A 24,340-nucleotide genomic window follows, 5' to 3' on the forward strand; every position below is an offset into this window, starting at 1 on the left:
CAAGGATAGCACTGGGATAGTCAAGGTTAGAAGTAGTAAAGGCTTGGATGAGCGTTTCAGCAGCAGAAAGACTAAGGAAGGGCAGAGAGAGGCAATTGTAGAGGTGGAAGTAGGCTGTCTTGGCGATGGGAAAGGATATGGGGCCAGAAGCTCAGCTTGGGGTCAAATAGGATACCAAGGTTGAAAACGTAAGGCAGAATTTTCTGCTCGTTGGGTGGGCAAACGCCCGACCGGAACGAGTGTAAAATGACACGCGATGATGTTAGGCGAGCGTCCTGACATCATCATGCACTCACACGATATTTCAGTTGGCAGGTGTGTGTGGGACTCGAGCTGCGCCCGCCATTAATTAAGAGGCCAATTAAAGCCCTTAACAATCCAATTGATGGCAATTTAACGTTACCTGTACGATTTTTTTGCTCGTCGCATGGGCAAAATGGGCAGGCAGGCAGCACACAATTTGCAAAACCCCATCCATGGACAGGATAAAAAGGGTCAGCAGCATTGCCAGTGTGAGTAGTGAGGAGTTAATAGTTTGCTGCTGGTGGCTTCTCGGTACTTGGCAGCTTTCTCTTGGTTCGGGGTTTCATTCCTAGCATTTCCACACTTCACTTCAGGACTCATTGGTGTTTCCAAGGCCCCCTGAGGATTTGGACTGGGTGGACCCTTCCAGGTATCAGACAGCCTTCCCTTACCCTGGTAATGGGGATTGTGCTCTCCGCTGGAAGCACCTCCTCTGAGGAGGAAGAGAGGGGTAGAAGGGAGAGGAGACCAGGTGTCCCAGTGAAGCTTCCAGAGGAGGGACCTGTGGGAGGTGAGGTGCAGGCACAAGAGGTGCAGGGCCAACAGGAAGTCCAAGGCAGAAGTGGCCGTAGAAGACGCCGCTATCCTGCTGCCATGGCTTACAGATGGCGATGCAGCTACCTCAATATGTCCGAGGTGCAATGCTGAAGGAGGCTCTGCCTCTCAAGGGAGACAGTGACCTCCATTTGTAAAATAATTGGGCCTGAGATCAGCTCCAACTGTTTGGGTGGACACCCCATGCCAGTGGCAGGTAATTTTAAAATGTCTTGCCAACTTCAGATGTAATAGTTAGATGCTGTATAAGTTAAGTATGTGTTTGATGCAGTGATTGATTATGGGGCTCTGTCCTTAAAAGATAAGTGACCATTAAATTGACCAGCCTTGTGTAACTGTTCAGATGCATTAGAGTATATTCTCCAGTGCATAAACTTATACATTCAACAGTACTGAAAATCAGATATTAATGTGTCATCTGGACACTGTACTTTGATTTTTACATTGATTTAAAGTTCAGACATCTTTTGAGCCTTTGAAATACCTGAACAGATGCCTGACATCTTTGATTAAAAGTTCATCTGTTGAACCTTTGGGAAAATGGCTAGCCATCTGTTCAGGGAACTTCAAAGGCTCAATTGTATTGAACTCTGAAGGATTTGTTTATACAGTTGTGCAATGGAATCCCATTATGAATATTTGGCTGAACTCCAAGACCCAGCTCAGCAAGAGATGTCTACGAAGCTGTGAGGGGGGCTGTGATTGTTGGATAGTTGTATGAGCAGTTGATAGAATTGAAGTGCTTTGAAGAGGGTTTTGTTTGATTGACAGTTTTATGAGCTCCCAAGAAGAGCAGTTTTTAAAGTGGATTTGAATAGATGATTGTTTAAATATTTCATGAGCATTTCAAAGACTTCCCAGTGTTATTATAGGGATTATGAATTTTGCCAATGGTGCATTCTGGGCTAGTGGGTATGGAAGATCATGGGTGAAATGAGGGGGAGCATATAGAGGATGCATAGGGATGGGAGAGGCTAGGGGGCCTAATAGTCATGAATAGGACTGGGTTGATATCCCTGTGAATGGACACAGCCTTCTAGCCTGCTGGCATCGGCATCTACATGCTTCCGTTCCCACTTCGGGCCTGTTTCATGATATGGTGGCCTTTACTCCAGCCGAGCCCCAACTCCCTGGGGGGAAGTAAGGTGCATGTGAGTTTGTTCAGAACTTGGGAATGTGATGTTGATAAATGGTGTGACTTACGATTCCTGAGTCTGTCATAAAAATCTGGCCTGTTATCTGTATTTGTCACAGTCCATATGGATAAATAGCTATTGATGTTCTCTGTCTGAGCTCACCTATGAATAATGCAGTTTGTGAGAATATTACTGGTCCCTGTCACTCATGGAGTAGTATCCAAATGGTAGCCTGTGCCTTCAGGAGAGGAAAGGAGCAAAGAGGAAAAATTAGAAAATACATCAACTAACAATAATCTGTGAAATTCACAGCAACCAGTTCAATGTGACAAATTAGTTTTTGTAAAATGTATGTTTCTAGATGTAATTAGGACCAGGGAATAAATGGAATGAGTTATAACAAAGCTCATTGAAAGTAATTAAGTTCCAGTTTTTAGGTCCCATTATACTTGAAGTCTGAAATATATGTATGTGGTGCTCCCTCATATTTCATTTGAAACTCAATTGGAATAGCTCCAAAATAATTATTTGTGTTTATAATGGTCTCCCCCACCTTTCAAAATTGCCTTCATAATCTCTGTGTGCTCTATATTTTAATTTAAATGTCATATGACGTAAGATAAGTCACTATTGTTTTGCTAAGAATACAAGTGCTATTTTAATAGACAACAGAATTAATGCTTGCCTTGAAATTCCACAGTAATATAAAATTGTATCTCATTAGTATGCTGCCCTAACGCAGCGTCTCTGAGGTTAATTATAGTAGTACATTGCTATCCAAAGGTTGTGTGGGAATGTATTCATAATGTAGTCAATCCTACTTAATTGTATATCTGACAATTCCACATCTTATTTGCATATATTTTCAATGCACCAAAGCAACATCTAGCCATTATTATGTGTAATATTCTTGCAATGCATCAGTATACAATGTGCTTGAAACACTTACAAAATATCTGATTATTTTTACTGGGTTCAAAGGTCTGCCTGCTGATTTTATAAAATAAGCATCACTTTCCCTAAAGTGTAAGAGTTAGATTTTAATTATTGGTTTTCAATATGGATGCCTTGATTTATAGCTTTGCTGCATTCTTATTGTCTTGCTAGGTAGGATGCACGGTTAATGGAAGCAAGTCATTAGCCCATTAGATTTGACAAACAATTATGATTGTCCCTTTCATTGTATCATAAAACCGTTTTACAATTCTGGCACAAATTCCCTTCCCTGCATTGTGCAGGTGCCAGGGAACCATCTCATTGAGTGGCTCACTCAAGTGGTCATCATTCAATATGTGAGTTGAGGTGTCAGCTGTGGCTCAGTTCATAGCACCCTCACCTTTGAATCAGAGGGTTGTGGGTTCATGTCCCACCCCCGGAAACCAAGAACTGTGATTGTACTCGAAAGAGTTGCAATCTGTGACTGTTGATAACTCGAAAGAGTTTCAATATGTGAGTTTTGACCTTGGAATATTGGCAGGTTATTATATGACCGAGGGATGACAGCTAAGCCTGACCCCATCCTCACTCACCCCTGACCTTGTTCTCACCCACCCCAGTCCTGTTCTCACTCACCCCCACAGTAAGCACACTTGACGCTAAAATTGACAGATTTTTGTTAGGCAAAGCTATTAAGGTTGCAGAACAAAGGCAGATAGATTGAGTAAATGTACAGGTCAACCATGATCTAAATGAATGTCGGAACAGGCTCAAGGGGCTAATTGACCAACTCCTGTTCCTTTGTTCCAAATCTGAGGCCAGTGGTAGCTTGTTGTTCGCTATGCTGGTTTTGAGCAGTTAACTCAACATAAGGATTGAACCATCCAGGTCTGTAAGGCTTGACATAATGGGAGACCATAAAGGCCATTCTTAATCACCTAGTCATTCTCCTGGCTCAGTTTTTCACTACAGGTCCTTCTATTTAAATAAAGTAAAATTAGGGGAAAAAAATCAAACTAGATAGCATTATTATATTCATACATGAAGCGTGGACATCAGTATTGCTTTAAAAGATCTTTTTCTTTGAGTTGGTGGGATGGGGTAAGTGTATCTCCCCAGTGCTGTGGCTCTTCTGCGGGCAAACTGCTCCTAGGATGCAGTGTGTCACAAGATATTTGACTGGCAGGGCCCGCACAAGAAGGGCACAGACCCTGATCATAAAAACATAACTTAGGTCGGGGACTCCAGTTTGGCAGATCAAAAACATACCCAACAACAATAACTTGCATTTATACAGTGCCTTTAGTGTCGTAAAATGCCCCAAGGCACTTCATGGGAGCATTAACAAATAAAAATTGACATGCAGCCACCCACAGAGATCTTAGGACAGATGAGCAAAAGCTTGGTCAAAGAGGTTGGTTTTAAAGATCATCTTAAAAGAGAAGAGAGATGCAGCAAGGTTTAGGGAGAGAATTCCAGAATTTGAGGCCTAGGCAACTTAAGCCACGGCCGCCAATGGTGGAGTGATTAAAATCAGGGATGCACAAGAGACCAGAACTGGAGGAGTGCAGTGATCTCAGAAGGTTATAGGGCTGGAGGCCGTCACAGAGGTAGAGAGTTGAGAAGCCCTGAAGGCACTTGAAAATAAGGATGAGAATTTGAGGCATTGCTGGACTAGGAGCCAATGTAGGATGCCCAGCAATAATAATTCTATGCATCATGACACCTTTAAATAACAAGATGAATTGCAATATTTATTTTCTCATGCCTTTTCTTTTTCTGATTAGAGGAAGTATATTTGAATGCGAATGTATGAACAAGGAGCAGGAGTAGGCCATTCAGCCACTCTAGCCTGCTCCGCCATTTAATAAGATCATGGCTGACCTGATAGTAACCTGAAACCTGCATTCCACCTACCCCCGATAACCTAACACCACCTTGCTTACCAAGAATCCACCCACTTCTGCATTAAAATATTCAGAGACTCTGCTTCCACCACCTTTTCAGGAAGAGAGTTCCAAAGACTCACAACCTCCTGAGTGAAAAAAATTCACCTCATCTCTGTTTTAAATGGGCGACCCCTTATTTTTAAACAGTGACACCTAGTTCTAGATTCTTCCACAAGAGAAAACATCCTCTCCACATCCACCCTGTCAAGACCCCTCAGGATCTTATATGTTTCAATCAAGTCGCCTCTTGCTCTTCTAAACTCCAGTGGATACAAGCCTAGTCTGTCCAGCCTTTCCTCATAAGACAATCCACCCATTCCAGATATTAGTCTGGTAAACCTTCTCTGAACTGCTTCTAACGGATTTACATCCTTCCTTAAATAAGGTGACCAATACTGTACACCGTACTCCAAATGTGAGTCTCACTGGTGCCCTGTACAGCTGAAGCAGAACCTCCCTACTTTTGTATTCAATTCCCCTTGCAATATATGATAACATTCTATTAGCTTTCCTAATTACTTGCTGTACCTGCCTTTTGTTATTCGTGCACAAGGACACCCAGATCTCTCTGCACCTCAGAGCTCTGCAATCACTCACCATTTAGATAATATGCTTCTCTTCTATTCTTCCTGCCAAAATGGACGATTTCACATTTCCCCACATTATACTCCATTTGCCAGATATTTGCCCACTCACTTAACCTATCTATATATTTTTGTAGCCTCCTTATGTCCCCTTCACAACTTACTTCCCTACCTATCTTTGTGTCATCAGCGTATTTGGCAACCATCCCTTCAATCCCTTCATCCAAGTCATTTATATAAGTTGTGAACAGCTGAGGTCCCAGCACTGATCCCTGTGGCACACCACTTGTTACATCTTGCCAACCTTAAAAAGACCTATTTTTGCCTACTCTCTGCTTCCTGTTAGCCAGCCAGTCTTCTATCCATGCCGATATGTTACCCCCTACACCATGAGCTTTTTCCACAATAACCTTTGATATGGCACTTTATCAAATGCCTTCTGGAAATCTAAGTACAGTACATCCACCGGTTCCCCTTTACCCATAAAACATGTTACTTCCTCAAAGAACTCCAATAAGTTGGTCGAACACGATTTCCCTTTTACAAAACCATGTTGACTCTGCCTGATGACCTTGAGTTATCCAAGTGCCCTGTTATAACTTCTTTAATAATAGCTTCTAACATTTTCCCTACGACAGATGTTAAGCTGTAGTTTCCCGCTTTCTGTCTCCCTCCCTTTTTGAATAATGGAGTTACATTTGCTATCTTCCAATCTAATGGGACCTTCCCCCAATCTGGAGAGTTTTGGAAGATTAAAATCAATGCATCAACTATCTCACTAGACACTTCTTTTAAGACCCTAGGATGAAGTCCATCAGGACCCAAGCTCTTGTCAGTCCACAGCTCCAACAATTTACTCAGTACCATTTCTCTGGCGACTGTAATTTTCCTGACTTCCTCCACCACTTCCATTTCCTTGTTTATAACTGCTTCTGGGATGTTACTTGTATACTTGTCAACACTGGCTACATCCATTAATATGAGAATAGATTAACTAAGCACACATTGCATACCATCAGCATGCATTGCTTTTGCTCTTGTCAGGACACTGTGGTTGCTTTTATACTATGCGAGGTCTATGCTAGCACTATTAGTTCCTGACACATGGGTCTTGCAGCTGGCTGCAACTTGAAAAGTAAACCTGCTGAGATTAAGACTGACAACTGGGACAGACAATCCTTTTTGTTAAACTGGTTCTTTGTGTGCATTAGAAACACTCTTCTGTCAACTCATTTTTATAATTCAAAGAGCATTGTGGTGTTTATTGTTTAACGTGGTAGCAAAGAACTTCCAGCTGGCATATGCAAGATTTATCTAACAAGGGTGACTGCTCCTAAAATAATAACTGTGGATGGATGCGTCAATAGATGTGTTATGAGGGGAATTAATGTTTGTGCCAGTTCTCAAGTCTAATCTAATGTCTCATATGTTTGCCCACCAAAATCATTCTGTAGCGAAGATTGTTTCATAGATAAGGTTATAGTATAACCCTGTGCCTCTCTTATCCGTACCTTCCAAACAGTAATAAAACATCCCCATTTCATAACTGTTAAAACAATTCCCTTCCTTAAGGTAAAAGTAAGTATTACTATGTTCATCCAACACCATCCATTTCATGCATAGTGATATTAATTTTCCTCCAACTACAGAAAGACATTTAATGGCAGTGCTGCCATCAGCTCTATAGCTGAATAGCATTTGTCAGTGGGTGATAGTACAGGTGACTTGCATGGAAAAACACATGGAATATAGAAATTGCTGGACAAAAAAAGACCAAGGTCCATCCAGTTCCTCTTCTACCATCCTGGTAGTCACATGATACAAAGATAATGGCACTATTAATTGTAATCATTGTGCATATGACATATAAAGGAGGCAAGGAAAATACCAGTCACCGAAAGCTATGGGAACCATACATCCAGACACCTGTTCCTCCCAATTATGCTATACTTAGCTCATGTCATGTCTCAAATGCCTCACATGTTGGATCCCAAAATATTACCTTCTGAAAGAAATCTATCTAATTTGCATTTGAATTTATAAATGCCATCTGCTCCTACCATGTCCTCAAGGTGCTTGTTCCATAGAGTTACCATTGGTGTACTGTGATTTTCAATTTAACTCTCTTCAAATGCAGGCTGTATTGCCTAGTTCTGTTGTTCGAGCCAAGGTGAAACATTTGTCATGGTCTTTCTAGTCCCTATAAAATTCTAAAATCAACAACTTATTGCTGATCTCACTGTTGTCATGTATATTACTCCTTTCTACTTAATTCTTCTTGGATTTGTGAAGCACTTTGCACTTCTCTGCATCGAATTTCATCTTCTACCTGCCTGCCCGAAAGCCAAGTATATTCAAGTTCTCCCGCGGCTCTTCCTGTTCAGCTTTGGTATGCACCACCTTCATCAGCTTTGCATCGGCTGCAAATTTAACCATCGTGCTTGTGACTCCAGATCATTTAAGATCCAATTATTGAAGTGGGGCTTCAAATGATCTACTGTAGTTTCTGAAAAATACAAGTAGTAGTACCTGAAGTGGTTTGTGTTTCTGTGCTGATACGTGTTATATTTTTTTCATATAGATTAAACAGGGCTTACTGAATAATTAGTTAAAATGAATGTAATCTGCAGAAAGTATATCAGGATCAAATGGTAATGTAAAGAAATCTATTACAAATAGTTGTTTGGTAGTGCAGAACTTGAATATTGCTAAAAAAAAAGACAGGTTGTTGAACCTTTTCACTTGCACTCATCAGGGCAATTTGCAATAAAACCAAATTGTAAAAGGAACAACAATTGAAGCTGCATGAGAAGAGAGTGCTGATTGGATGGCAAGTGGACTCTGATTGGTAGAGGCGTTGCCATGGCGAATGTACCAATTAACTGATAACTGAGAGTTAGCTGTCAAGCTTTGTTAAATTAAATTAGAATCTATTACACTCAAATCAAAAAATTGTTGAGTGCAATCTAAGCATAAGAATTCTTGGCATTTTTATGAAATTATTTGTCCACTGTTTAGACATGGAGTTGAACTGTTTAAAATTAAATAATTGACAAATTCAAGCCAAACTAAGAGTTCATACATTGATGTTGCATGTTGTGATTTCAAGGTTTTATTTCTTACAAGCTGGTCATAAGGTCAGCCCAAAAGGTTAAAAAAGGACTTGCATTTATATTGCACCTTTCAAGACATCAGGTCTTCCCATGCGCTTTATAGCCAAAGTGATCTTTTGAAGTGTAATTGCTGTTGTAATATAGGAAACACAGCATTCAATTTGCACCCAGCAAGGTTCCACAAACAGCAAAGATGAATTGCCAGATAATCTACTATTTTACTTATGTTGGTTGATGTCCCAGGACATTGGGAGAACTCCCCTGTTCTCCAAATAGCTTCATAGGAATTTTTTACATCCACCTGAGAGAGCAGTTTAGGTTTAATTTCTCCTCTGAAAGTTGACTCCTCCAGCAGTGCAGCTCTCCCTCAGTGCTGCAACTGAAGTGTTAGCCTAGATTTTGTGCTCAAGTCCTGTAATGAGACACAAACTCTCAACCTTCCGATTTAGAGGAGAGAGCAATGGAGAAGTGGCACATGATACTCAGTTTTAGTGAGGGTGTTTGGTGATTCTCTACTAACAAAATGGCCTGGGCTCCAGTCTGAATATAATTTGCACTATATATTATTCTGTTTCAGGAGTTGAAGATGAACATGCCTTAGCAACAGAGCTTAGACAGCGAGGACAACAGGCCCTGCCAGGTCATTCATCTTACACCCGTTCTTCACGGCAGCATTCCTACCCGAAATACGATTACCAGTATCGTGTTGAAGAGGAAGAGGATGTCGGATCACCAGCAATGGCCTACAGTGTCCCTGAGGAGGGAGCCATTTCCAATCCAGCAGGTGTGAATCCAAGACAAGAAATGGGAAAGAGGAACACTGAGCAATTGGGCATTGATCAAAATAAGAAAAGCTGTCCTCCAGATAAGGTTTTCCGATGTTGTTCAGTGTGCTAGCTTTCACCTGGGAGAAGCTAGTTCTGGCCTCTCTTAGTTTGTGGTAAGCACAGAGTGCATTACTAAAAAAGGCCCATCGATCTCAGGGCAACGCTAATTCATGCTTTTGAAGAGTGCTATTCCTGAACTAACAACAAACAGAACCTTCCAAAAGCGCTTCATACAAGTGCTCCGTTTTATATATGGTTAAAAGTTGTGTGATGAGTGTCAGTACAGGAAGAAATACTATAGCCTTGAGAAATCTTTGGGTTACAAAGCATGCTCAAATGCTTTCAAGCGTGTGAGACTGAGCACCGCTGCTCTTTCAAAAAGCCAGCACAGGCATCATGGACCAAATGGTCTCCTTCTGTGGTCTGTGCTGTAAGTTTCTCTGATTCTATTAAATGTTCTCTTGACTAAAATACAAATGACTATTTATATTAAAAAAAATCTGTTCACTAAACCTCAGCCAAATTCCTTAAAAATCACATCCAAATTCTCCTGAGTTATTTAGTTGTGCTCTTTCTCTTCTGACACCTCCACAGTATTTGGGGAGGGCATAGTGGTATTGTCACTGGACTAGAAATCCAGAGACCCAGGGTAATGCTCAGGGGACCCGGGTTCGAATCCCACCACAGCAGACGGTGAAATTTAAATTCAATAAAAATCTGGAATTAAAAGTCTAATGATGACCATGAAATCATTGACGTGAAAACCCATCTGGCTGACTAGGGAAGGAAATCTGCTATTCTTACCCGGTCTGGCCTACATGTGACTCCAGACCCACAGAGTGGTCGACTCTTAAATGCCCCCTGACCAAGGGCAATTAGGGATGGGCAATAAATACTGGCCTAGCCAGCGACACCCACATCCCATGAACGAATAAAAAAATAAATTCCTGATCAGTGATCTAGCTGTTCCCATTCTAAAATCATCAGCATGTTGATTATTGGGAAGCGGGAACAGAATACCAGCCTTCAGGTGAAACTATTCTTTGCTACAGAAGTTCCCATAAGTAATTGACCAAAAAGTAGACTATTACAAAGGGATTTGTGAATATTGGGATAGATTGGACGCTGAAATTGTGACCGGCCTTTAGAAACGCCCCAACCTGCCAAATCTGCAGCAGAGCCAATTCAGGAAGTCAAATCCCAAGATATGAAAATTGGCACGTCAAAGGTCTTATTCTTCAAAGCTTCACTTTAAGCACAACTTCTGTCACTTATCTGTTGTGGTGAGATAGATTTTTACAAGTACTGCTTGCCTGTACCTAATTGGGAAGCATGTTAGCATAAACTATGTGAATAGTTGAGCAGGGCAGTAAGGGCACCACTTGTGGCAGGTATACTGAGACTGAAAATATGTGAATGAATTGTCAGAGCCAGAACCTACTTATCATTTTTTAAAAATCAAATTTAAATAGAATGGCATGGAACCAGCCAGGTACATGCTGAGGTAACAGAGGGACCTTATCAAAGACAACAATGATGTCTCAGGATTTAGTTTATCCCCAGACAAACAAACCACCTTTAGCCACAACAGTTCATGTAACATGTTGCAGGAATATCACGTGAGGTGATGTGTGGGCAAATGTGTGCACATGCAGCGGCAGGATTAGCACATCTTCTCATCTACTCCTTAAATAGTGCAGTAACAGCTATATATTGTGTATAGCTCACAATAATGAGACTGAGATTTGGTGGTTGGATTAGTAGTACTACCTTATTATCACAGACCATTTTATGAACCAATAGTAAGTCAACTATTTCTAAGCTTGTTGGCATCCTTCCATCAATGAGAAATGTTGGGAATGCAGCCTCAGCGCTTGCTGAGGTCAGAGAAGATCAGCTGCTGCACTTCTTTTGATGGTTGAACTTAAACTAAACTTAAAAGGTACAAAATGATTTAAATTAGAAATTGAAGAGTGCACTTTGCTCTGCAGACCTACAAATTTCAGAAAATGCCCTGCTTATACACCTGTCTGGCAGACAAAGAGCAATGGTTGATGATGATATTGAATTGTGGTAAGATGGTGATGCAGTGTGTTCGGTAGTGGGGTTTGTTTGGGCTCTCTAAACCCTTTTCTTAAGAGTTTCTATACTCACAACTGAAGCGACCTTTATGCTGTCACTTAGTTAGATTCGGAGAGATCTGTGCCCATTATTAGATAGCTCAGGGCATTTACGCCATTAAATCAAGCTCTAGCAGACTTGTAAATTAATGGAAAAATATCCAGTATTCCATTATTGTCTTGTTTGAAATGTACAAAATACAAAGGAAAAAATACTGAGAAAGGCTGTTAAGTGAGATTTACTTAAAAAGCGGATAATCTCCGTTGTCATCTGTTTATTCAATCCTCAGATTGTTGCAGGTTTTCATAAATGCTACAGGGGGTATTCAAGTCAGTAGCTCTGTGTATACTCATGTATTACGTGTAAGGCAATAACCCCCGCCCTTTTATTCAGAATTTGGAATGTTCGTGCCTTTTTTTTTGACTTACACATAACATTTCCTATTGGCCACCATGGCTCTGCAGAGAGCAGGAAACTTTGTTCAGCATGAAGTAACTGTTTAGCAAACTGCCATCTCCACACAGAGATAAGGAGGAAACTGAGCCTGAGACAGGTTAATGGGGAGTAGAGAGGGAAATGGAAACATAGAGCAGGATTATACCCCGTCGTGCGGGCGGACCCGGGAGCGGCAGTGAAACGGACTGTCGCCTGGGGATCGAGCCCCAACCACAGTTTCACGCTGGCTAGCCAATTAACGGCCAACCAGCGTGAAAGGTGCGCTAAAACGCTCAGTGCTGCCGGGGTGGGGGCAGGGAGGAGGGCAAGCGCGGAAATCTGCGCATGCGTGGGGGAGCATGCACTGACAGGTCCCTGAGGGCACAGAGCTGCCTCAGAGAGTTGAAGAATTGTACACTGGCCAATTAAGATTTTACAAATGATATAAACATGTCCCCACATGTGACTCAGTCACATGAACAGGGACATGTTAAAAATGACGTTGAAAATGTTTAATTTTTTAAAATTACTGCTGGAAACCTCAGCCTGCCCATGGATGAGGTTTCATAGAAAATCCAAAGGCTGCCCGGCTGATTCACCTGCCTGCCAGCCATTAGGCTGGACGGGCAGTGAAAAATAGCATTCAGTTGTTTGATTAAGGGTCTTAATAGGCCTCTTAATTGTCGGCAGGCGCGATGTAGACTCTCACGCGCGCCTGCTGACCGTTTTCCATTCGCAAAAACTCCATCAACCATTACCCTTTGTTTCCTGTCGTTGAGCCAATTTTGAATCCATCTCGCCACATTCCCCTGTATCCCACGGGCTTATACTTTTCTGACCAGTCTGCCATATGGGACCTTGTCAAATGCCTTACTAAAACCCATGTAGACAACATCCACTGCACTACCCTCATCAATCCTCCTTGTTGCTTACTCAAAATATTTGATTAAATTTGATTCCCCTAACACAACCATGCGCACTACCCCTGATTAATTTGTTCCTTTCTAAGTGACAGTTTATCCTGTCTCTCAGAATTGATTCTAATCATTTGCTCACCACCTGGGTCTGGCCTATAAATATTTGGTCTATCCCTTGGACCATTTTAAAATAATGGTACAACATTCACAGACATCCAATCCTCTGGTATCTCACATGTATCTAGTGAGGATTGGAAAATTACCCTCAGAGCATCCGTTATTTCCTCTCTGGCTTCCTTTAACAGCCTGGGATGCAATCCATCTGGCATGGTGACTTATCCACCTTCAAGTTCCTCCAGTTCATCTTTTCTCACTATGTTTATTGTATCTAATATTTCACACTCCTCCTCTTTAACTAGAATATCTGCTTCATCCTTCTCCATAGTGAAGACAGAAACAAAGTACTCATTGAGAACCCTGCCACGTCTTCAGCATCAATGTACAAGTTACCATGTACATCTCTGATTGGCCCTACCCTTTCCTTAGTTATTCTGCTGCTCTTAATGTACTGGTAAAACATCTTTGGGTTTTATTTGCTTTTACCTGCCAATATTTTTCATGTCCTCTCTTTGCTTTCCTAATTACCTTTTCTACTTCACCCCTGTGCTTACTATACTCCTCTAGGCTTTCTACTGTATTAAGCTTTTTGTGATTGTCATTAGCTTTCTTTTTCTGCTTTAACTTAACCCACATGCTTCTAGATAACCAGGGGGCTCTAGATTTGGCAGTACCATCCTTTTTCTTTGTGGGGACATGTATACACAGTGCCCATAGTATCTTGCTTTTGAATGCCTCCCACTGGTCTGTCACTGATTTCCCCTCAAGTAGCTTTAACCAGTCCATTTTCACCAGATCACCCCTCAGCTCCGTACAATTTGTCTTTCTCCAATGTAGGACTTTTACCCCTGTTCTATCTTTATCCTCCTGCATAATTATATTAAATTTAACTATATTATGGTCACTATCTCCAAAATGGTCACCCACTGCTACTTCATTCACTTGCCCAGCTTCATTTCCTAAGACTAAATCTAGAATTGCATTCACTCTCATTGGGCTTGCTATGTGCTGGCTAATAAAGCTCTCTTGAATGCAGTTCAAGAATTTTGTGCCCTCTGTGCCTATTACGCTGTTCATATTCCAGTTGACATTAGGGAAGTTGAAGTCCCCATATTGCCCTATTGTTTTTGCACTCAGAAATTTGCCTACATATTTGCTCTTCTATCTCCCTCTTACTATTTGGGGATCTATAGTACACTTGTAGGGCAGAATTTTACCCTTGGCGTGCGGGCGCACACCCGACGTGCCCATGCGTGAAATAAAGCGCGTTGACGTCGGACGAGTGACCCAATGTCAATGCTCACTCACGCGATATTTCCCTAGGCAGGCGGGCGATGAAGAAGGAGGCTCACCTGCCATTAGTTAAATGGCCAGTTAAGGCCCTTGAGAGACCAATGGACTCCAAGTTTATGTAGCCCATGTGATTTTCAGATGGGCATGGGCAACCCAGGCAGGTGGGCAGGCCACAATTTGCAAAAATCTCATCCACGGGTGGGATAAGAGATGACAGTGGGCTTGACAAAGCGAATAGTGAATAGTTTTGGATATCTTTTGCTGCTGCTTGCTTCTGTGAACAGGACAGCTTCATTTCGCTTCAGTGCTGCATTCAGAGCATTTAGAGGCTTCATTTCAGGACTCAGTGTTGTCTTCCAGACCCCCGGAGGATTCAGACCACGTGGGGCCTTCCAGGTATCGGACAGCCTTCCCTTACCCTGGGAATGGGGATTGTGGTCTCCACTGGAGACACCTCCTCTGAGGAGGACGAGAGGGTCAGAAGGGGGAGGAGGCCAGGTGTCCCTATTCAGCTTCCAGGGGAGCGACCTGTGGGAGAAGAGGCGCAGGCACATGGGGCACAGGGCCAACAGGAAGGCAAAGGCAGAAGTGGCCACAGAAAACGCCACTATCCTGCTGCCAGGGTTTACAGGTAGCGATGCAGCTACCTCAATATGTCTGAGGTGCAGTGCCGAAGGAGGCTCCATCTCTCAAGGGAGACAGTGACCTCCATCTGTCAGAGGACCGGCCCTGAAATCAGCTCTGACTGTGTGGGTGGACACCCCATGCCAGTGGCTCTGAAGGTCACAGTGGCCCTAAACTTCTATGCCTCTGGCTCTTTGCAGGGCTCAGTGGGGGATCTGTGTGGAGTCTCCCAATCAGCTGTCCACAGTTGCATCAAACTGGTGACAGACGTTCTGTTCAGGCGTGTATTGACTTTCCTTCATTACCGTACGGACAAGGCCAGCCAGGCAGAGTGAGCCAGTGGCTTTGCTGTGATTGCTGGGTTCCCCCATATCCAGAGTGCAGTTGACTGCACACATGTGGCCATCAAAGCGCCAGCGGGTGAACCGGGTGCCTTTGTCAACAGGAAGGGATTCCACTCCATGAACGTGCAGATAGTGCACAGGATGCAGATTCTGCAAGTTTTTGCAAGGTACACCGGCAGCTCCCATGATGCCCACATCCTCAGACACTCCCAGGTGCCGAGGCTCTTCAGTGCTCCAGCCCAGCTGGATGGATGGCTGCTGGGTGACAAGGGCTATCCAATCAAAAGGTGGCTTATGACGCCTCTCCACCATCCAAGAACAGAGGCCGAGCAGCAGTACAATAGGAGCCAGGGCACCACAAGGGCTGTGGTAAAGAGAACCATCAGTTTTCTCAAGATGCGCTTCCGATGCCTGGACCATTCAGGAGACGCACTCCAGTACCCCCGAGATCGTGTGTCACTGATAGTGGTTGCATGCTGTGCTCTCCGCAATCTGGCACTGGAAAAGAGGGATGCAGAGGAGGAAGAAGATCTTGACGAAGCTCCACAGGCAACAGATGTTGAGTCCAGTAATGAGTCCGAGGACGAGAACGCTCTGGGGAATGCTGAAGGCACAGACGCAGACCTGGGTAACCTCCAGGGAGGCAGGGACACCTGAGAATCTTTGATCCAATGCTCCTTCAGCTAGACTACCAAATAAGAACCACCACCACATGCCAGGGCTGCAAGCTCCATACTCGATCCTTGACAGGACCAGTTCCTTGTTCAGCAACATACACTATGGGCCAGCGCAATAAAGTTTAAGGAATCACACGTCCATCATAACATCTTGGCCTACCCTGCACCTACAGGGCAAATGAAGCATCCAGGGGCCAGTTGCAAAAAAAAAAATTTCATTTACTGCTGACTGACAAACATAGCAGAAATTAACATTGACTGGTATTTTACATCACATCATTAAAAAAAACAGAAAAATGGGGGAAACAAATATCACCTGTGATCAGGCCGTGTTGTGTTTAAGGTGTTTTAAGTTTTCGCTTGCGAGTGCTCCATCTAGGTGTCCTTCGCTGGCAACGGCATTAGAGACAGCCAGCTCACTCTGCTGTCTTGTGGGCCTTGATGACCTTGGTGGGCATCCTCTGGCCCATGGAGCCTGTGCTGGCCCCGCCGGGGAGGGAGTGGCCAGTGCCACAGCTGGCAGCTCCCCAGTCATCACAGCCTCATCAGATGCCACAGCCACTGGCACAGGGGCGGAGGAGCTGTTGCCATCATCCAGAGATCCCTGAGGGGAGACTGCAGAGATGACAGGCAGCCCGTGCACCAACGTCAGGTCGCTTTGGACCTCCCTGCTCACCATTGATGGACAGGCACCTAGCTGGGATACTGAGTGCCTAATCTCCCACACTGGCACTGACCAACTGAGGTCATTGCCGGTGTGAGGGCTGGCAGGTCCAGGCGCATCACCAGGAACCCCTGATCGAGTCCCTGGAGGAGCCCCTCCATGAGCATTGCCACTCTCTCCATGGAGGATGCATTGCGCTTATCCATGAGGGTAAACACAGTGCTTATGCTCTGCATGGACTCCTCCACAATGGACACCATGACACCCATTCCCTCATGTATCTCTGCCAGATCCTCCCGCACACCCTGCTGGACATCCAGCAGCTGCTGCCTTATGGACGACTCCAGAGGCCCATCATTAGCCATCGACTGAGCATTGTCCTGGTCCCCAGCAGCCCTCTGACTGCTGGCGCTCTGGGCACTTTCTGCATCCGGCAGCACCTCAAGCGAGTGTGAAGTGCCCCCACCAATGTAAACCAAGATACTAGACACCGATCTTATGCCCACCGAGGTGCTGGTATCTGTGCTGGTGCTTGCTTGACAGGGAGGGTGTGACGCTGGTGCATGCTCAGCATGCTTGTTCTCAGGGAACAGGGGTGGACCTTCAGGCTCCTCACAACGAGGGGCTGCTGGTGAGCCTAAAAGGGAGAAGAAGGACATGTCATTAGTTTTAAGTTATTAGACTGTCAGTGTGCATGCCTGGCACCCTGATGAGACAGAGATCTGCATCATGGTGCCCTCATCTTTCCATTATCAATGGGCATTTCAGGTTCGAGGCTCACATCAATATACAGACCACTGCAATGGTTGCAAAAAGCCACATTCTCACCTCAGTGCACTGCACTGTTACCTCCCTCTGGCATCCCAACCTCACCGCGGCTGCTTGACCGAGGTGCATGGCACCTCTTCAGCTCCAGTGCTTCCTGCTCATATCTACTGAGGATGAGGAGGTGAGGGGGGTCCCCTGCCATTCTGTGACCTCTCTGCATTGTTATGGGATGTTCTCTCCTGGAAGGATAGAGGAGCACTGATTAGTCCACCCTCTACCTGCAGCACCATTACAGTCTGGCCAATCCCACCTGAGGAACACCTCGCAGGGCTCAGCACGTTCGTGACCCTGGAGCCACAAGGCACTCAGTCCAAGCAGCCAGGGCTCACCCCCTTGGCCATATCCTGCCTCACTGACATTTGCAACTCACACTGTAACACGTCTGAGGTCCACGGGGGGATGGGCAGCTCTTACTTGTTCTGCAAAGTGACCCAGTCCAACACGGTGCTCACCCTTCCCGATTGCAGGAGATCATTAAAGTGCTTCTGGCACTGGACCCATGTGCGCCTCACCACACCATGGCTGCTGACCCTGGATGCCATCTCCTCCCAGGCCTTTTTGGTGGGGCCTCCCCCTCCCATCCCTGGGGACGTGTTTCTCTCCTTGCTGCCACCTCCTCCAGGAGGGCAGCGAGGCACTCACCTGAGAAACACGGCGCTGACAATCCCGCAGACCTGCCCTCCTGCCTGCCATGTCCACCTGCTATGGTATTCATGCACAGGACTTGTGCGTATTTCGGTCCAGGGGCTGCCGAGGCCACATTTGAATCGGCCGCTGGGTCCCCATTGGACCTGGTTGATATTAAGCCCCTGCCCACCACTTCGCGCTCATTCACAGGCCACGTCTCACACTAGGTGGGCCTTAATTGGCCTTCCCACATCAAATCGCGGTGCGCTGCTGATCACGGGTGCCGAGCACCCCCGCCAAGGGTAAAATTCTGTCTGTAGTCAGGCTGTCCCCTTTTTATCCCTGAGCTCAACCCATATGGCCTCATTTGATGATTCATTTAGTATATCATTCCTCCTCACAGCTGTAATTAATACTTTAACCAATAATGCTACACCCTTACCTTTTATTGTCCCCTCTCTATCCAGCCTGAAAACCCCATATCCAGGGATGTTGAGCTGCCATTTTTGCTCCTCTTTAAGCCAAGTTCCTGTTATAGCAATGATATCATGCTGCCCTGTGTCTATCAGTGCCGTCAGCTCATCAGCTTTGCTTGCTATACCCCTTGCATTTAAACAAATACCTTTTATCTGGGAAGAGCGTCCTGCAGTCAGCATTGTGGTGAAACAGCCTGGGAAGAGTGCCCTGCAATCAGCACCGTGGTGAAGCAGTCTGGGAAGAGGGTCCTGCAGTTAGCATCATGGTGAAGCAGTCTGGGAAGAGTGTCCTGCAGTCAGCATCATGGTGAAGCAGTCTGGGAAGAGTGTCCTGCAGTTAGTTCTTATTGAAAATAACAAGCATGACATCACTAGACAGCGCGAGAGAGCAGTGGAGAGATCAGAACCACCGCAAGTGCGGGGAAGCTTCAAAAAGTGACGTCACCACAATGGTGAGAGCTGATTGGTGAGTAGTGGGTAAGTGTTTTTCTCCAGTTTTTCTCTCCAGTTTAAAATAGATTAAGCTAAGGAAAGGTAAGCGTTCTAGTTTTTATTCACAGTACATAAATAATTTAACTTTTTTACTGTATTTAACTTAAAGTAAGGGGTTTTTTTTCAACTAGAGGCATGGCAGGGCAGCTCAGCCCCGTGCTATGTACAGCCTGCAACATGTGGGAAGTCCTAGACGCTCCTTGCGCTCTGACTGACCACATGTGCAGGAAGCGCCACCAGCTGCAGCTACTTGAGCTCCGAGCTTCGGAGCTGGAGTGGCAGCTGGAGGCACTGAGGTGCATCCGTGAGGCTGAGAGTTTCGTTTTTAGACGTGGTTACCCCACAGCTTACGGAAGTGCAGACAGAGGAGGAATGGGTGACCATCAGTCAGAAGAAAGGTGTCAGGCAGGTAGTCAGGAAATCCCCAGGGTGCACCATGCTCGAGAATCGTTTTTCTGTGTTGGAAAACAGTGAGAGTGACGGTTCCTCTGGGGGGTGCAGCCATGCTCATGGCATTGTGAGTGGCTCAGCTGCACAGGGGTGGAGGAAAAAGAGGGGAAGAGCAATAGTGGTAGGAGACTCAATAGTAAGGGGAACAGATAGGCGTTTCTGTGGTCGTGGACGTGACTCCCTGGTGCCAGGGTCAAGAATGTCACTGAACGGCTGCAGGGCATTCTCAAGGGGGAAGGCAAACATATGGTACATATTGGTACCAATGATATAGGTAGAAAGAGGGATGAGGTCCTGCAAGCAGAATTTAGGGAGCTAGGAAACAGATTAAAAAACAGGACTTCAAAGGTAGTAATCTCTAGATTACTTCCGGTGCCACGAGCTAGTGAGTATAGATATAGGAGGTTAGTCCAGATGAATGCATGGCTGGAGAGATGGTGTAGGAGGGAGGGCTTTAGATTTCTGGGACATTGGGACTGTTTCTGGGGGCGGTGGGACCTGTACAAGGCAGACGGGTTGCACCTGAGCTGGAATGGGACCAACATCCTTGCGGGGAGGTTGGCTAGTGCTGTTGGGGAAGGTTTAACCTAACTTGGCAGGGGGATGGGATCCTAAGAGGAGGTTCAGCAGGGGCAGATGCACAGCTAAAATTAGAAGAGAGAGCAAGTGAGCCTGAAAGGCATAGAAATTATAGGCCAGTTAAGGCACAAGGGAGTTTGGCAAGGTTGGATGGTATTTATTTTAATGCAAGGAGTCTGATGAATAAGGCAGATGAGTTGAGGGCACAAATTAACACATGGAAGTATGATGTCATTGCTGACACAGAGACATGGTTGAGAGAGGGGCAGGATTGGCAGCTCAATATTCCAGGATATAGGGTCTTCAGGTGAGACAGGGAAGGAGGTAAAAGAGGAAGGGGTATCGCAGTATTGATCAAAGAATTAATTACAGCAGTAAGGAGAGATGACATCTTAGAAGGCTCCTCAAATGAAGCCATATGGGTAGAACTGAAAAACACAAAAGGAGCAATCACATTGCTGGGAGTGTACTCTCGGCCCCCAAACAGTCCGAGAGAAATAGAAGAGCAGATATGTAGGCAAATTTCAGAGAAGTGTAAAAATAATAGGTTAGTAATAGTGGGGGATTTCAACTTCCCCGATATTAACTGGGTTAGTCATGGTGTGACAGGTTTAGAGGGAGCGGAATTCTTAAAATGCATCCAGGAGAGCTTTTTAAGCCAGTACGTAGAAGGTCCTATAAGAGAGGGGGCAGTCCTGGACTTAATTTTAGGGAATGAAGCTGGGTAAGTGATAGAGGTATCAGTAGGGGAGCATTTTGCAGATAGTGATCATAACTCCATTAGATTCAAGGTTGTTATGGAAAAGGACAAGGATGGGCCAGAAATCAGAGTTCTAAATTGGGGGAAGGCCGATTTTAATAAGATCAGATATGATTTGGCCAGAGTGGACTGGGAGCAACTACTTTTAGGTAAATCTGTGACAGAGCAGTCAGACTCATTCAAGGAGGAAATAGGGAAGGTACAGGGCCAACATATTCCAGTAAAGATAAAGGGTGGGACCAACAAATCCAGGGAACCCTGGATGTCGAGGGACATACAGGATTGGGTAAAGAGAAAAAGGGAAGCTTATGGCAGATACCGAGGGCTCAAAACAGTGGAAGCCCTAGAGGAGTATAGAATGTGTAGGGGGGAAACTTAAAAAGGAAATTAGGAGAGCAAAAAGGGGCATGAAAAAACATTGGCAGGTAAAATAAAGGAAAATCCAAAGTCATTTTACAAGTACATTAAGAGTGAGAGGATAACTAGGGAAGGAGTAGGGCCCATTAAGGACCATAGTGGTAATTTGTGTGTGGAGCCAGAAGACGTAGGTAGGGTTCTAAATGAATACTTTGTTTTGGTGTTCACAAGTGAGAGGGACGATGTGGGTATGGAAATCAGGCAGAAGGACTGTGTTATAATTAAATAAATTAGTATAGAAAGGGAGGAGGTTCTAAGTGGCCTGGCAGGCTTAAAAGTAGATAAATCTCCAGGACCAGGTGAAATGTATCCCAGGCTGTTGAGTCAGGCAAGGGAGGAGATAGCAGGGGCGCTGGCAATAATTTTCAATACCTTTCTGGCCACAGGAGAGGTGCCAGAGGACTGGAGGACAGCCAATGTGGTACCGTTATTCAAGAAGAGAGGAAGGGATAAACCATGGAACTACAGGCCAGTCAGTCTAACCTCAGTGGTGGGGAAACTATTGGAAGCAATTCTGAGGGGCAAAATTAATCTACACTTGGAGAGGTAGGGATTAATCAAGGACAGTCAGCATGGTTTTTTTAGGGGAGGCCATGTCTGACCAATTTGATTGAATTTTTCAAAGAGGTGACCAGGTGCATAGATAAGGGCAATGCATTTGACGTAGTCTACTTGCACTTCAGCACGGCTTTTGACAAGGTCCCGCTTAGGAGACTGATAGCGAAGGTAAGAGCCTATGGGATCCAAGGCAATTTGGCAAATTGGATCCAGAATTGGCTGTGTGGCAGGAAGCAGAGGGTGATGGTTGAGGGGGTTTTTGTGACTAGATGCCTGTGTCCAGTGGGGCTCCACAGGGGTCGGTGTTGGGCCCCTTGCTGTTTGTGGTATATATAAACGATTTAGACTTGAATGTAGAAGGTCAGTAAGTTCACGGATGGCATGAAAATTGGTGGGGTGGTAAATACTGAGGAGGATAGAGACGGGCTGGTCAGATGGGCTGATCAGTGGCAAATGGAATTTAATCCGGATAAATGTGAGGTGATGCACTTGGGCAGGACAAACAAGGCATGGGAATACATGATGAATGGAAGGATCCTGGGAACTACCGAAGATCAGAGGGATTTGGTGTGCATGTCCACTGGTCCCTTAAGGTAGCAGGACAGGTAGATAAGGTGGTTAAGAATGCATATGGGATTCTTGCCTTTATTAGCCGAGGCATAGAATATAAGAGCAGGGAGGTTATGCTGGAACTGTATAAAACGCTGGTTAGGCCACAGCTAGAGTATTGCGTGCAGTTCTGCAATCCACATTATAGGAAGGATGTGATTGCACTTGAGAGAGTGCAGAGGAGATTTACCACAATGTTGCCTGGGCTGGAGAGTTTTAGTTATGAGGATAGTTTAGATAGTCTGGGGTTATTTTCCCTGGAGCAGAGGAGATTGAGGGGGACATGATTGAGGTGTATAAAATTATGAGGGGCATAGATAGGGTAGACAGGAAGGAACTTTTCCCCTTGGTGGAGGGATCAATTACCAGGGGGCAAAGATTTAAGGTAAGGGGCAGTCGGTTTAGAGGGAATGTGAGGAAGAATTTTTTCACCCAGAGGGTGGTGGGAAACTGGAACTCACTGCCTGAAAGGGTGGTAGAGGCAGAAACCCTCATAACATTTAAGAAGTATTTGGATGCACACTTGCGATGCCATGGCATACAAGGCTATGGGCCTAGAGCTGGAAAATGGGATTAGAATAGTTAGATACTTATTTGACTGGTGCAGACTCATTGGGCCAAAGGGCCTTTTTCTGTGCTGTAGACCTCTATGACTGTATGATTCTATTGCCAAATTCCTGTGCTGTAAACCTTTTAACCGTTGCTTCTTCTGTCTTTCAGAGTCACCCGCTAATTTTCTATCTGCCTCTCCCTGCTCTGAATTTGTCTTATCTGAATCTGCCCTCAGGCTCCCATCCCTCTGCCAATCTACTTTACACCCCTCCGCCCCCCCAACAATGGCTTACATTTCAAGTCTCATATACCTCAGTATATACAGCAAGTCTCCTTTTAAGCACTACACTGAATTTACAAACAGCTTATGCCATTTGCCATGAAGCTATTTATTCACTGACACATGTAGTTTAAGTTTGTAATAAAAGATTTAGGTCAAGTTTGGTTTTAATTAAAAGGATTTTTTTTCTGCTGTGGATCAATCATATGTACTTCAATTGCCATGGCTTTAGAAGCTAATGGTAATGTCTCAGTGGAAGGCTACAGTACCCTATCTCCCACCCTATAGGACTCTTAACAGTGTAGGGTGGTATCATGTCACTGGAGTAGTCTTCTAGGGAGATGGCATACAAACTAAATTCTTTACCCCTCTTCATTATATGGCCAGTTACGAATGTTCACCTCCCAGCTGAGTTTTGAGGACCAAATTCTTGAGATTTGAGTTATTATGCTATTCTGCTCTCGGAGCATAGAAGCAGGAGTAGACCATTCAGCCCCTCAAGCCTGCTTCATCATCAGTTAGATCATGGCTGATCAATGCCTCAGCTTAATTTACCTGTCTTAATTCCATATCCCTTGATACCTTTACCTAACAAAAAACTATTTCAGTCTTGAAAGCTTTAATTCCTCCAGCATTCACAGCTTTTTTGGGGAAGAAATTTCAGATTTCCACTACCCTTTGTGTGAAGAAGTGGTTTCTGATTCTCCTCCTAGAAGGCCTAAATTTCATTTCAATAGACACTTCATGTAGTCTCAGTTTAACCATCCTTATTTGTAAGCTCGAGCTATTGGCAGAGAAATGTGTTGTGCTATGAGTAACAGAAATGAGTTTGCTATGATTGAAATGTAGATTTCTAAATCACAGCTGAGGACCAGACCTAAATTTACTGTTTCTGTTTGATTTCTGCTTTCACGTTTGAACCCCTACTGATCTGAGTTTCCTTTGCAGTTCTCAAAATGCTTTTCCTACTTCACCAGGGACTTCAAAAGCAATGCAATCCCTGAGTGTAAAATCTACTTTCACCCCGCAGGATCAGCAGTCATTTTTAATATATGTTCTGAGATGATAGAGGCTCTCTGCCAGCTGTTATTCTTGGATTCTGAGACAGGGAAAAAAA

At 44.6% G+C, this 24,340-nt stretch overlaps 1 protein-coding gene across 5 annotated transcripts in view; it reads left to right on the forward strand.

The window, feature by feature from the left end:
• dnajb6b (DnaJ heat shock protein family (Hsp40) member B6b) overlaps positions 1-24,340 on the forward strand; it is a 167,005-nt gene that overhangs the window by 137,595 nt on the left and 5,070 nt on the right. For 3 of the 5 annotated variants that reach the window (XM_078537164.1, XM_078537171.1, XM_078537177.1), the window contains one exon: positions 9,154-9,360. The exons of the other annotated variants lie outside the window; for them this stretch is intronic. In XM_078537164.1, coding sequence (XP_078393290.1) covers positions 9,154-9,360 — 207 coding nt within the window. The remainder of the gene's footprint in view (positions 1-9,153; positions 9,361-24,340) is intronic. 5 annotated transcript variants of the gene reach the window in all.

This window comes from Cetorhinus maximus, chromosome 3 (genome assembly GCF_964194155.1).
Source record: "Cetorhinus maximus chromosome 3, sCetMax3.hap1.1, whole genome shotgun sequence".
NCBI classification, from domain to species: domain Eukaryota; kingdom Metazoa; phylum Chordata; class Chondrichthyes; order Lamniformes; family Cetorhinidae; genus Cetorhinus; species Cetorhinus maximus.